We start from the raw sequence: 13568 nt of genomic DNA, 5'->3' as shown, positions 1-13568 counted from the left end.
AAGGGTGATATTCAGCTGGTAGAGACAGATGACTGCACTGTCCTTTCACGCCAGTGCCCATACGACTGATGGATGTCCTCAAGATAACGGTTGTAAACATTTTTAATATCACCTCAAAATGAAAATCAACAGATACAGCCCTCCATATTCAGGGGTTCCGGGTGCACAGATTCAACCAATCATAGATCAAACATATTTGGAAAAAAATTCCAGAAAGTTCTAAAAGGAAAAACTTGAATCTGCCGAGCACAACTTTTTTTTGGGGGGGGGGCGGGGGTGGTGGGAGGGGGGCTGTGCTGCGTGGCTTGCGGGATCTTAGTTCCCCGCCCGACCAGGCATTGAACCCTGGCCCACGGCAGTGAAAGCACCTTGCACAGCTATTTACGTAACATTTACACTGTATTTACAACTATTTACGCAGCGTTTACGTTGCATTAGGTGTTATCAGTAATCGAGAGGTGACTTAAAGTATACGGAAGGATGCGCATAGGTTATATGCAAATACTGCGCCATCTTATTATACACAAGGGACTTGAGCATCTGCAGAAGATCAGTGCTAGTCCTGGAACCACCCCCCAGGTACCGAGGGACGACTGTATTTAAAGGCACCCAGTGCCTAGCCTCACCCGTGCCCCCACCAGCCTTGAGCTCTGGGGCCCCACCTGTCTCCCAGCTCAGCCCATCACACTCCACCTAACGCAGGTCCCCAGCCTTCGCAACACCATCTCTAGGGACCCCGCCTCCCGCCCGGGGTCCCAGTTCACTGTGTGGGAGGCCTCGGCCATAGCAACATTCAAGTTCAAGGAGCTCTAGAGTAGTGGGGGCGGGTCCGTGGGTGGTTCTGCTGACGTACCTTTCCTCTCCACCCTCCTTAGCTGAGCGAGGAGCTGAGGCAGCACTTGACCCGGACCCTGGCCCAGAACTACAGGCAGCCCGGCGCTGCGGAGATCACAGCCTCCGTAGACCGTCTACAGCAGGACGTAAGCACCTGCCCTGCGGGCCCGAAGGCCACGCAGACATGGGTTCCCATCCTGACTCTGTCCCTTCCCGTCTGTGTGACCCTGGGCGAGTCACTCAGCTTCTCTGAGCCTCCTAGGGCGTGGGAGCATTAACTACGCCCATAGGTAGAAGTCCCTCCCACCACGAAGTTACTTCCTGAATCCTGGTTCCTTCTTTCCTCCTCCTCTGCCCTCCCCTCTGGGTGCCTGGTGGGCAGGAAGCTGGCGGTACCAGGATTCGGCTGAGGCCCCAGAAGAGTGAACTGTGACAGGCAGAGGCATCTGAGCAAAGCCGCTGTAAGAATTACCCAGTTGCAAGCCATCGGGCAGAACTAGGGGCACAGAAAAGCGGTCTCTCCTTTCCAAGAAGAGCCTCAGCAGATCCCCACAGTGAGGCCCACAGTCCTGCCAGAGGTTGGGGGGGGCAGGTGGACCTCAGACCGATATGGCCGCCACTGGCCACACGCAGCTCCTTACACCTAAACGTAAACCGCAGGCCCTCGGTCACACTCACCACATCTCACTGCCCGGTGGCCACACGTGTCTAGTGGCCCCCAAGGTGGACCGCACAGGTACAGGGCATTTCCACGTTCCAGAAAACTCTGTTGGATGCTGCAGCTTGCAATCTTGGGGGTTTCGTGTTAGAGAATTTGAGACAATGCTCCCCGCCTGCCCTGGTGCCCCTGCTCCCTGCCACCCATGCCACCCTCACCCTGTGGGCCCTGTGCCATCCTGCGTCTGCAGTCCCACCCTGGGCCTGGGGCCGTGGCCTTTTTGCCGGGACCCCAGGCAAGTAGAGGGGGAAGAGGCTGGGGGACCCCGAGCTCTGGCTGTGTCTTAGTTCCGTAGGGGAGGCACCTGCCCCGTTTCCCCAAGACTGGCCCAGCTCCCAGGGGCTCTCTTGTCCTCCAATGTAGTGGCGAAGGGCAGCCCTGTCCCCAAGGTGCACACACACCCGGCTGGGCAGCCCCGTCCAGCTCTGTCTGCACTTAGCAGGCCTCCCACATAGGAAGTGTGCTGGGTCGCTGCCCTGGGGCCTCTCTCAGGAAGCCCGACACCCCACAGGCCACCGCGGTGCAGGTGAGGCTGGGGGACCCTGACATGGAGAGTGGGGCCGGGGAGGCCAGCTGGGCTTGCCGGGGGGAGAGGACAGGAGGGCACAGTCTAAGCAGAGGGGGCCAGCTCTGCACTGCTGCCCCGCGGGCACCAGAGCACATGGACTCGGGTTCCCACACATGCCAGGAACACCTAGAACACCCTCACAGGGACCTGAGGGACACTGGGCCCGGCCCGCATCTTGGGCCTAAGGACACTGAACCCTGAGAGGCAGCGTCTGGGCTCCGGGCCGCACCACGGGCCTGTGTTCACGCACGTATGGTGACCACAGGGGGCCCCTCGCTAACTGCCTCCTCTGTACTGGGCTCGTGGCCAAGTGCTTTACGTGACCCGCCGCTTTCAGGCCTCACAGCAGCCCTCGTGGAGGTACCTGGCCATCCCCATGTTACTGGGGGCAAAACTGAAGCCAGGGGGGCTAAGCGACCTGTGCAGGTGGCACACGAGGACAGTCCCGCGGGATTCCCAGCACACGCCATGCTGTTCCCTGCTGTCCGTGCTGTTCCCTGCCGCCTGGTCCTCGGGCTCCTCTGCTGCCCTGCGGGGCCTCCTTGGCCCTTTGCCCACGTGAGCACCTCTGTCCCTCCTACTAAGCGATAGTCAGTGACAAGCTTGGGAAAGCCAGGAGCTTCTTACTCAAGTTCAGGCCCAGGGCCTAGCTTCACTCTTGGCACACAGCAGGTGCCTAATAAATGCTTCTTAACTGGACTAAATGTACCTCCACCCCACACACCAGACAGCCTCACAACAGCCGTGTTCTGTGGCCCCTACAGGGACTTGAGTCTCAGTCCCCTAACTCGGGGTGCAGGAAATAAACCGTGTCCAGCTGTCCGGCTCCCCTGAGGCCCGGGCTGGTGCTCCCCACGCCCCGGAGCCGTGTGGAAGACCCTGGTCTTGTTCAGCCCCTCTGCCCGGCACTGAGCTGGCTGTGTGTGGCCTCTGGGACACCTCTGTGTCCTGCAGGTCTAGGGGATCTGAGGCTTCGAGGCCTGGATGGGGGGCATCTGAGCCTCTGGGAAGGCTGCGACCCTGTGCCAGTGGGGGGTTGTCCTACCTCCCTGGATGACCAGGAAAGCACCCCCTGGTGGTTTGGTGCTGCCCTGGGCCTGCATGCAGTGGTACACGGCCCCACTCCCTGGGGGACCCGCTGGCATCCATCTCCCCACATCTTCTCCCAGACCCTCCCTGCCCCAGGGACACCCAGCGCAATCTCCTTAAAGGACGTGGGTGAACAAAAAAGGTGGTGATCGGTGTTCCTGCCACCAGCTCTCCACCCGCCCGAAGAGAAGGGCCCCGCAGAGCCAGCCTCCCGCTCAGAAGAGGGGAAGGGAAGAAGTCTCGGAAGCAGAGAGGGATTGGATTAAGATCTGAAGACTGTCCTGCGGCCCCGTAAGCGAGGGGCTGGAGGGCTCCCCCGCCCCGGGCGGGTCCTCACCTGCAGCCCCGTCTCTCGCTCCAGTTCAGGTGCTGCGGAAGCAACAGCTCAGCCGACTGGCAGCACAGCACGTACATTCTGTCTGCAGAGGCCGAGGGCCGCCGGGTGCCCGACAGCTGCTGCAAGACCGTGGTGGCGCGCTGCGGCCAGCGGGCACACCCCTCCAACATCTACAAGGTGGAGGTAAGTGCCCGTCCTGCCGGGGCAGGCGGGCGGCCCGGAAAGGCTCGAGATGGGCCGGGTGGAGATCATACTCACCGGCCACGACACGGCGGTGGGCCTTCCAAGGTCCCCACGAAGCCTGGGGGTGGCAGCCGCTCCTGGGAGGTTCGGGGACATCGTGGCACGCCCCTGGGCCACCTGAGAAGCCCTTGAAAGGCTGGACCCGGCCCTTTAAGTGTCTGGCCTCCCTGAGCTGGGTGGGCGTAGCCCCCCAGCCAGCCCTCCCTCCCCATCTTCACACACCTCTGGGCCAAGGGGTGTGTGACCTGCCTTACTACCTTCCAGGGAGGCTGTATCACCAAGCTGGAGCAGTTCCTGGCCGACCACCTGCTGCTCATGGGGGCGGTGGGCATCGGGGTGGCCTGCCTGCAGGTGAGCTGGAGCAGGGATTCGGGTGCGGGGGGCAGTGTCTGGAACTCTGAAGCCCTCTCTCGCTAGCTGAGATCGCAGATCCTGGCCCTCTGCCCACCCTTGCCCCGCCTGCCCCCTCCTCCCCCATCCCCTCCTCTTCCCTCTGCAGCCGAGAAAACATGAAGGAAAATACCTGGGCCTTGGGGCCACCTTGAACTTGTCAGGCACAGAGACCTGGGAGGAGTGGGAGTGTGGGCTCAGGTATGTGCATGCACTCTGTGTGTGCACGCGGGGGTGTGTGTGCGCAGCCTGCTGGGGTCCGAGTGGTCCATGGGTGTGTCTGCATGCACCTGGGTGTACGTGGTCGGGGCCGGATGCACATATGTGTTTAGGCGGGCTGTGCATACGTGTATATTCTCATGCATGGACACGCGCTCATTCCTCTGTGTGTGCGTGTGCGCGTGTGTGTGATGCACGTGTGCGTGCCCTGGAGGTATGTACACCCGGCTCTGTGCTCTGAGGATGCGCGATGCCTTTTGCTCCGTTTCACCACTCCACACCCCTCCCCCGGCCACCACCCAGGAGTCTAGTTGCGGGTGCAGCCGCAGTTCCTCGTTTGTAAAAAGGAGCTGATGGGTGACTAGAGGGGATGGGCATCGAGCACATACATCACTCAGCTCATCGCTGGGCAGACAGCAGACACTCAGAAAATGGTACCCACCACCGTTTCATTGTTTCTACGTGGGCACAGCGTCTCTCAAAAGAGCCGAGTTGTCTCCTGCCCCCCTCACCCACACTCAGGTGCAGGCGCAGCGAGCCGGGGGCGGCAGGTGGGGGGCACTCACACGGCCCTTTCGCACCGCCCAGGCAGGCCTTCCGCTCGGTGCGCTGACCCCCGGGGGGCCGCAAGCCGGAGCCGGGGGAGGGATGCTCTGCACTGCGGCTCCTACTCTGCCGAGCTTCCCGGACACCTGTTGCCGACTTCAGGTGTTGGGGGCCTGCTCTGCGGACGCTGACCGGACCTGGGCCGCACTCTCCGTCCGTTTCCTCCTGACCTCTGTTCTCAAAAGCGTGAAGCTGAAGATGAAGCAGTGAGGCCAAGGGCAGGGAGCGGGCTGACCGCTGAGCCTGAGGTCAGGGTGGGACACGTCCAGCTGTAGGAGTAACGCTGAGGAGGCCGGGTCAGCAGGTCGAGGGCAGGTGCCCGCAGCCCCCCGTTGACCCCCACCAAGGGCGGCTCATCCTCCACAGCGCCCTGCGGGACTGTGCTCATGCCCCGGAGAGAGTGTCACCGGGCCACCTCTGGGTCCCCATCCCTGGCCCATTTTCTCCGTCCGTTCCGCTGTGGCGGCCGAGCCTCGGGGCTCCAGCGCCCCCTGCCGGCTGGCTCTGGAGCTACCACCCAGCCTCGAGGAGGGGCTCAAACCAGGCCAGCACACCCCCCTCCCCCCCCCCCCCCCCCCGCCCGGGGCTGCCATCCTCCACCAGGCACCTAGCACCTTCCCCACACCCGCCCAGCCTGGCGCTTCGGAGACCCCCAGGCCCTGGAGATACAAGGCCAAGATGTCATGCCCCCCGTCCTCAGGAACAGGGGAAGTCTTGCCTGGAGTCAGAGGGCCCCCGTGGTAGACGGAGCCCCCCCTTCTGTGTGATCTGGGGAGCCACCCTCCCTCCTGAGCCTCAGTTTCTTTACCTGGAAAATGGAGGAGTCTGATTTCTGCAAGCCTTTTTTAAGCAGCAGCGATCTCTCATCCTGGAAGTCTTGCACAGGAACCCAGTTATTCAACATGAAGCCAGAGCTGATGCGATGGAGGAGCCGGGAGATGAGCCTGGCGTGAGAGCCCTCAGGAAGCACTTGGCCCCCCGCGATTTTCCAACTTTCTGGGAAGGCTCCCGCCTCAGTGAGACGGAGGTGCTGCCGCTTCTTGGGACGTTAGGTAGACGTCTCATGAATACTCTGAAGACCAAGCAGCAAGCAACGACAAACGACGAACGTAGCAAAGCTGATTCCAGCCAGACGTCGCGTGTGCCTCCAGGGCGCGTGGACCAGGCACTGGTCTGCCTGCAGAGATGCTGGCAGGCTGGGTGGCTGGGATGCGAGAGGGGGACGGGCCTCCTGGAGCCTCTGAGGGCTGCACGTTGAGGTCACCTGGCAAGCTTTAAAACGCCCCGGGCCTAGGCTGCACCCCCAGAGCAATTAAATAACGCCATCTGGGGCTGGCAGCCGGGCAGCTGTGTGCTTGTAAAGCTCCCTGGTGGGTCCAGCTTGCAGCCGGGAGGAGACACGTGAGAAGGAGCCCTGGGGGCCTGAAGTCAGCAGTGGGAGAGATCAGGAGCTGGGGGACAGGACCGCACCCTCGCGGTCCTTAACCCCCCAGACAGTCCTGAGGGGGGCGGGCAGGGGCCAGAGGACAGACAGAAACAGGAAGGGGCATTTACAGGGAGCCCGACTGGAGAACTTTCAAAGAACTGGAGCCAGCCGGCAGCGTCCCTGAAGAGTGCAGAGCGCTCCTGGCTGTAGCTTGGGACAGCGGTTGGGGGCTGGTGGGGACACTGAAGGACAGAGGTCCCACACCTGCCAGGCTGTGCACCTGTCGCTTTCAGCAAGAGCTGGCAGGGCCCCTCCACCCTCCCGTCTTGTGTGACTCCATACACTGGATTTCCAGACCCGCAAGGTGCCCCAAATCGTAGGCTTGTAGTCCGGGAAAAACTCGAAGATTCTCTAGGCGGGTGTGTCAACCCTGGACACGCAGTAGAATCAGGTTTAAAAACTACCACTGCTCAGGCTGCATCCCCACACATCCTGGCTGTTGGTCTGGGGTGAGACCTGCGCACGGGTGTTTTCTAAATCCCTCCAGGTGATCCACGTGTGTGCTCGGGGCTGAGAACACGGCCCCACCTAGTCACGTACCTCTGGGGCACCAGGCCAGGACCCAGCTCCACCCTCGCGGCCCCTTCCGTGGGTGCGCTTTGGAGGCTGTCCACGCTGAGATCACTTTGGAAGCTAATTGTCAGCGTATTCTGGCCAGGAAGCTTCTATCTAAAAAGGACACAGTGGCTCAGCCCCTTTTCCAACCGTCCTCTTCACACACAGAATCCGGGAGCCTTCCTCTCAGGGGCAGGGTGGGCAGAGGAGGGGGAGGGCGAGCACTCTTTGTCCGCTTTGTAACGGGAGCTGCTGTGTGCCAGGCGCCCTGCCCAGTGCCAGGCCACACCAGCCAGCAGCACGTGGTCCCCTCTGCTAGGGGTCTCACTCAAGCGGAGGAGACACACAGAACACAGGAGCCACGCACAGTCACAGTGTGAGCCCTGGGGTTTGGGGAGCACATAGGAGGCCTGAACCATCATGGGCAGTCAGGGAAGGCTTCCTGGAGGAAGTGATATATAATTAAGCCTTGAAGGAGTTTGACAGAAGCAGAAGGGGGAAGCATGCCAGGGTGAGGGGACTACACGTGCAAAGCCCTGGCTGGCTGGGGGATGGGGGAGGTTTATCCTGAGGGCCCTGGGGAGCCTCTCACAGGCTCAGGGTGCAGAAGGGGCTGGGTGCCGTGGTGTTGGTCTTGTCATACTGAGTTTCAAAGAATCTCACTGGGAAGGCTCTGGACCTATGAACGGTCTGGATGTTTTCCTATTGATAGAGGGGAACTTGGGGCTCAGAGGTTATGACTGAACCCAAGGTCACAGAGCCCCAGATAGAAGCTAACCCACTCCCACCCTGACATTCCCACAACGTAGGATGGAAACCTGAGCCCAGAAACATACAGGACAGCGAGATTGGGGTCTGCAGGTCATTTAAAGGGGAACTGAAAGATCTTATTGGAACGGCTTCTTGGACCTCCCTGGCCCATCCTTGGTGCTTGTAATGACAGCCGGCTGCCGTCCCAAAAACCTCACAAGAGGCTAAAAGCATGCCGGCCTCCCTGTTAAAAAGCCCGCACGCGGCAAACACCGCCTCCAGGCAGGCTGCCAGGAGAGGGCACCTCTCACCCGTGCCCCACACAGGCTGAGCCCAGCAGCCTGTCCAGCCCACCCTCTGCCATCTCCTGCTCCTGCAGCCCCCTTGGCCTGTGTGTTCCCTGCTCACAGCCGTCTGTGCTGAGTCCCCTATGTCCTCTGTCAGGAACGGGACACTGGGGGTCCCTCAGGGACTGGATAGTTTGGGCCCATTCCCCATCTGCACACATCAGGGTGGTGTGTGTGTGCGTCCGTGCGTGCGTGCGTGTGTGAATGTGTGTGCACATCCTCGGCCCCTCTGCATGCATCAAAGTGGTGTGTGTGTGTGTGTGTGCATGTGCACATGTGTGTGTATACACATGTGTGTACATGTGCCCACATGTTGATGAGCACATCGTCTGCCCCTCTGCATGCATCAGGGTGGGGTGTGTGTGTGTGTGTGTGTTTGGACACGTGCTGATGTCCACCTCGCCGTGCCTTCCCCGGGGGCACCCTTGGGACACATGTCATGTACAGAGTGCGCGTGCTGGACGCTCAGCCCTCCGGGCCCTCCCCGGCATGAGAGGTGTGCCGTAGGGGACGCAGCCACGAGTCTGTGCTGGTCCAGCTGCCCCCATCTGGCCTCCCCCTGACAAGATGATCCCCCAGGACAAGTCATCAAACCATGAGGTGGGACAGGGCAGAGGGCCCGCACGCCACCTGGCTGGAATGACTGTGACCGCCACCCGCTTAAAGCCAGCGGGAGATGAGATAACCTCTTAAGCCACCTTTGAGCCCATGGCTCTGAATCCCAGAGGTGGATTAGCGCTGCTCTTAGCACCAAGTCTGAAAGCTGAAAGCTGTGTTCCCAGGGCGTGAAACTCCCGCGTGGGGACAGAAGGGAGGGAGGAGGGGGGCACAGAAGGGCTCGACCTCTGCTCCCTCCTTGAGTCTCTCAAAGAGAAACTAGGGTCTGCCAGCCCCACGCCGTCCTCATCAGCCTGTCCTCCTCCGTGTGCATCCGGAGGTACCCTGGAAAGATCAGGTCAGCAGCAGCCACTGGGAAAGATGGGGTACTGTTTCCTATATTTGGGAAACCCACCTGGACCCCTGTCCACGGCACAGTCACGGGCTGCCCTCCCAGTGTCCCCTCCTGCGGGCCAGGAGCCGGAAGCCAGCAGCGCCACCTTCATCAGGGCCACGGCCCCAGCCCTGGGCCTCCTTGGTCTGACACGGCCTCACCTCCGCGTTCTCAGTGCATCCTCGCGCGTGAGGGAGGAGAGGAAGAGGAAGAAGCAAACAAAGAACAGGGTGGGGAACAAAGGTCCTCATCCTCTGCGTTTAGAGACGGGCAAGTGAGACGTGGGAGGCGACTGCCCAGCACTGCCCGGCTCTGGGCAGCTCGGAGATGGGACAGAGGGGCTGGCAGGCAGGCTCCCCGGGCCTGGGGCGGGTGCCGTGTCCCGAGCTGATTTACAAGACGAGCTGGTGACGGTCCTGGGCGCTCCACTGAGGGCTTCAGTTTCCCCTCCTGCACGTCAGCCAGAGAATCGACTCCGGGGCCTTGTTTTTCTCTGGTATCTGAGAGCAGCAAGATGTAGACAGACTTTCCTCAGGAAAGACGGCTTCAGCCAGCAACGAGGGAGTGGTGGTGTCACCGTTCGGAATCTAATAAAACCAGGCCATCTCCAGAGAAGATCTGGGACCACAGAGCCGCCGTGTGGACGGGAAGCTGGTTCGACGTGCAGGCCCTCACCCAGGCCACAGAATTGCAATCTGCAGCTAACAAGGTCCCCAGGGATCCGTGACCATTCAAGTGTGAGAAATACCGCTCTTGGGTGTGGTTCTCAAAGTGGTCCCCACCTCCGCCCCCAGCATCACGTGGGAGCTTGTTAGAAATGCAGAGTCCCAGGCCCAGGGCCCCCTGATCAGGTCCCCAGGGGGCACTTGGGGGTGGGAAGCCCAGCTCCAGGGCGCCCTTGGCCGGCACACTGGCGGGCTCTGATTGCTCTGTCCCTCTGCTCTTTCCACCCGGCAGATCTGCGGAATGATTCTCACCTGCTGTTTGCACCGGAGAGTCCAGCTGCATTTATACTAACGGCCAACCTTGTCCCCGTCCCACTGCCCCTCGCAAGTTCAGGGGCCCAAATCCCATCGGCCAGGCCTGCGACATCAGTATCAGCTGGCCTAGAAGCTCCCGGAAACAACCCCCACTCTGTGCCCAGCCCCTTGGGACCCACAAGTGCCTGAGACCATGGTTCCTGCAGCCCCCCACCCGGGCCGGGGACCCTCAGCCCCCTCCCTGCACTTCTGTGGGCTCACCGCCAGAACCCCCAGGCCGGGGACGGAGCCTGCTGGGAGACCACAGCCAGAGCCTCTCCAGGCATGGGCTCCCGAGGACCGCAGGGGGCTGGGCTCAGGCTGTGCCCCCTCCCTGCTCCTGAACCCTGAACCAGGGCTAGAAACCTTGGCCCCTCTGCGATGCTTACATTGGGCCCGTGACCCTCCCACCGGTGCTCAGCATCCTTCCTCGTGCCTCTGCTAGGTGTGCTTTTTTCCCCCCGGCCCAGGAAATGCATCAGGTAGGCAGGTAGGGTTGGCTCTGCCCCCAGAAGACCTAGCCTTCTGCCCACCACCACACCTTCTCACCTGGAAAGGAGTGTCAGGTGGCCCGGTTCCTTCCTGCAGGGCCGGGGTTGGGCGGCACAGGCGGGGTGGAGCCGCCAGGGCCGGGAGCAGGGTCCTGCCTTGGGCCCCTCCCCGGGAGAGGTCCCCAAGCCCCGTCTCTAGCCATATGCCCCTCGGCGGTCTCCTGTCCATGGCTTGAATCTCAGGGTCACCGATGCCAGTTCATTAAAAGGGAGGCCAGCTTTCCAGCAATCCCAGATTGCACCAAAGCCAAAAAACATGGTGCTGCGATTACCTTTGCTGCCCTCCAACTTCCTGGGATTCGTGCATATAATCGAAAAATAACCATAAGTCCCAAGTTCTCTGCAGGGCTAGAGGCCAGGCTGACGTCACACTCTCCCGCCGGTACCGGGACCCCGGGCCACCTCACTCCAGAGTGGCAGCGTTTCTCCACAGGGACCAGTTCATTTGTCCCCATCCCCAGATGCGGGGGGGCACTTTTCACCCCAAAGCAAAGCGACTTCCATCGTAATTCAGAGAAGCTGGGGGACCCAGGTTGCCCAGTGTGAAGCCAGAAGGAAGTAAATGCTTCGTCTTTTGTGACAGAACGCGCTCGTTCTACTTCATTCACTCTTCTGTCTAGAAAACTTGCTTGAGGTGGGCGGGGCTGGGGTCCGTGGGAGCACCTGGGCCAGCTGGGCTTGGGTGGCCCCAAGACGGGGGTACGGGGTGGTGCGGGGGTCTGCAGGCTGGGCGCGAGCCCCTCGCCTGGTGTGAACCCGACAGTCCCGTTCACTGTGTGAGCCCTCCATCCACCAGGGATGTCCCTGGGGGGAACCCACCTTGCAGGGGAGTCCACAGCCCTACCCTCCTCCTGTGTCACGCCCGCATCTTGGTCGAGATTATTCTCTGAACAACCACGGGGCCGCCCTCCGATGGCCTGGGTATCAGGCAGGGGCTGGACCCGGTCTAGGCACGTCTGAGCACATCTGTCTTGTTGGGCCGGCATGTCTGCTCACCTGCACCATCACCGTGAGCGTGAGTTTGCACGCGTGTCCGCGCAAACGCTCACGTGTGCCCGGGGGGTCGGCACACCTGCAGGCCCCTCCCCGCTGCACACAAGCAGCGCTGGGGGTGGTGGGCACTGCTGTCTACACAGGCTGGCAGTCAGCGGGGCCCCGGTCAGGTGGGTGGGCAGCACGAAACCTTTGCGAAGCTGTCCGCCTCGGTGCCCGCCGGCGGGCCCGTCGCCTGCCGCTCCGTGCCAGCTCTGAGGGCCGGGCTGTCAGGCTGCAGTGGCTGGGCTGCCGCGAGCTGGGCCCTGCTTCCCTCCGTCCCCCAGCTGAGAATGGACAGGCTGTCAGTGGGGGCACAGGAAGCCCCGCTCCCACTCTCCCCCTGCATCCGTCACTGGCTGAAGATGACGCAGTGGCTGAAGATGGTGACACGGTGACTGACGGCCGGCAGGGGCCTGGGGGAGCCTCTGGGTCAGGCCAGGGGGTGAAGAGGGCGGTCAGTAAAGCACGAACCCAGCCCTGTCCGTCAGCAAGGTCCAGACTCTGTCCTTGCACTTTGTCGTCAGCCAGGCCAGCCGGAGCCAAGAGGGCTAAATGGTCCCATTGGCGCCGTTTCACAAGGTGGGAACAGTTTCCACCAGACCCTTCAAAAGCTGTAAGTGTCCCCGAAAGTCCTTATCTGGTATTTAGGGAACCCCAGGTTGGGGACCACAGATCAAATTTCACATGCTTTCCCTGAGTTGCCAACCAGTAAGTAAGAAGGCTGAGTCCTTTGGAACTGGGTCTGCTGACCTAGAGAAGATATCTATTGAGACGATATTGGCCCTGCAGGAATTCAGTGCGGGGAGAGGGAGGCAAAAGACCAGGAGCTTCCTGAGGCCACAGACCAGTAAGAGGGCCTCGCCTGTCCACACGCTGGATCAGCCTTGCTGCAGACGTCGGGCGAGGCTGGTTCCCTGAGCTCGGCAGCCACCCGAAGAAAAATCTCTGGGTGGCAGCAGGCTCTACCCACCAGACCCCCAGAGCACGCTGGGGCCTGGCTACACCCTCTGCTCAGCATCAAGGGGCACTGAGGGCAGCTGGGCAGTGCTCAGGGGTGCCTCGAGAGGGAGAGCCCAGCAGCAGCTTCAACCGGAGAGCCTGGCCCGGGCACGCCCTGTGGAGGGTTGTTATGCTTTTTGTTAGTTTAAGGAGACACACTAGTCCGTCTCCATGGCTGCGTTACACTCAGCAAAAACAACATGGCTAAATCAATAGCCTCCAATCTTTGCCGAACACTTTAAGAAGGAACCATTGCAATGCCAATACGTTTGTGTCCAAAATGACATTGACTTAATCTGACTTGTGTGGATTTGTTGAATGCTGCTACTGGACCAGCAGAGCAGAACAAGCCCCCCGGGGGAGGGGGGGAAGCTTGCCCACCGAGCCCACACATCTCCTGAGCTCTAACCCCGCTCCACACTCCATCCAGCTCCGCCCCCCAGATCACTCTCTTCCAACTCCAGTTTTCAGCCAGGGGGATGCTCTTCCTTGGGGTCCCACCTCTTGTTTGGGGGCTCCTGAGGCCCCAGATTTGACCAGTGTCTTGCCAAGCACCTACTCTGGTTCAGAACAAGCTGGATGTCTTCTTTTTTTTTTTAATTTATTTATTTTAATTTATTTATTTTTGGCTGTGTTGGGTCTTTGTTGCTGCGCGCAGGCTTTCTCTAGTTCCGGCGAGCGGGGGCTACTCTTTGTTGCAGTGCGTGGGCTTCTCATTGCGGTGGCTTCTCTTGTTGCGGAGCATGAACTCTAGGCGCGCGGGCTTCCGTAGTTGCAGCATGTGGGCTCAGTAGTTGTGGCTTGCAGGCTCAGTAGTTGTGGCTTGTGGGC

The 13568-nt window shown here is 61.0% G+C and overlaps 1 protein-coding gene across 1 annotated transcript in view; it reads left to right on the top strand.

The window, feature by feature from the left end:
* TSPAN11 (tetraspanin 11) overlaps positions 1 to 10150 on the top strand; it is a gene marked incomplete at both ends in the record, with an annotated part of 36388 nt that extends 26238 nt beyond the window's left edge. The window contains 4 exons of the mRNA XM_082849220.1: positions 876 to 980; positions 3571 to 3729; positions 4054 to 4140; positions 10091 to 10150. Coding sequence (XP_082705346.1) covers positions 876 to 980; positions 3571 to 3729; positions 4054 to 4140; positions 10091 to 10150 — 411 coding nt within the window. The remainder of the gene's footprint in view (positions 1 to 875; positions 981 to 3570; positions 3730 to 4053; positions 4141 to 10090) is intronic.
* Positions 10151 to 13568: the final 3418 nt, after the last annotated feature.

Source organism: Leucopleurus acutus (assembly GCF_964270905.1).
Source record: "Leucopleurus acutus genome assembly, chromosome: 11".
Lineage (NCBI taxonomy): Eukaryota > Metazoa > Chordata > Mammalia > Artiodactyla > Delphinidae > Leucopleurus > Leucopleurus acutus.
Note: the sequence above shows the minus strand (reverse complement) of the source record. Positions and strands in the feature narration are given on the sequence as shown.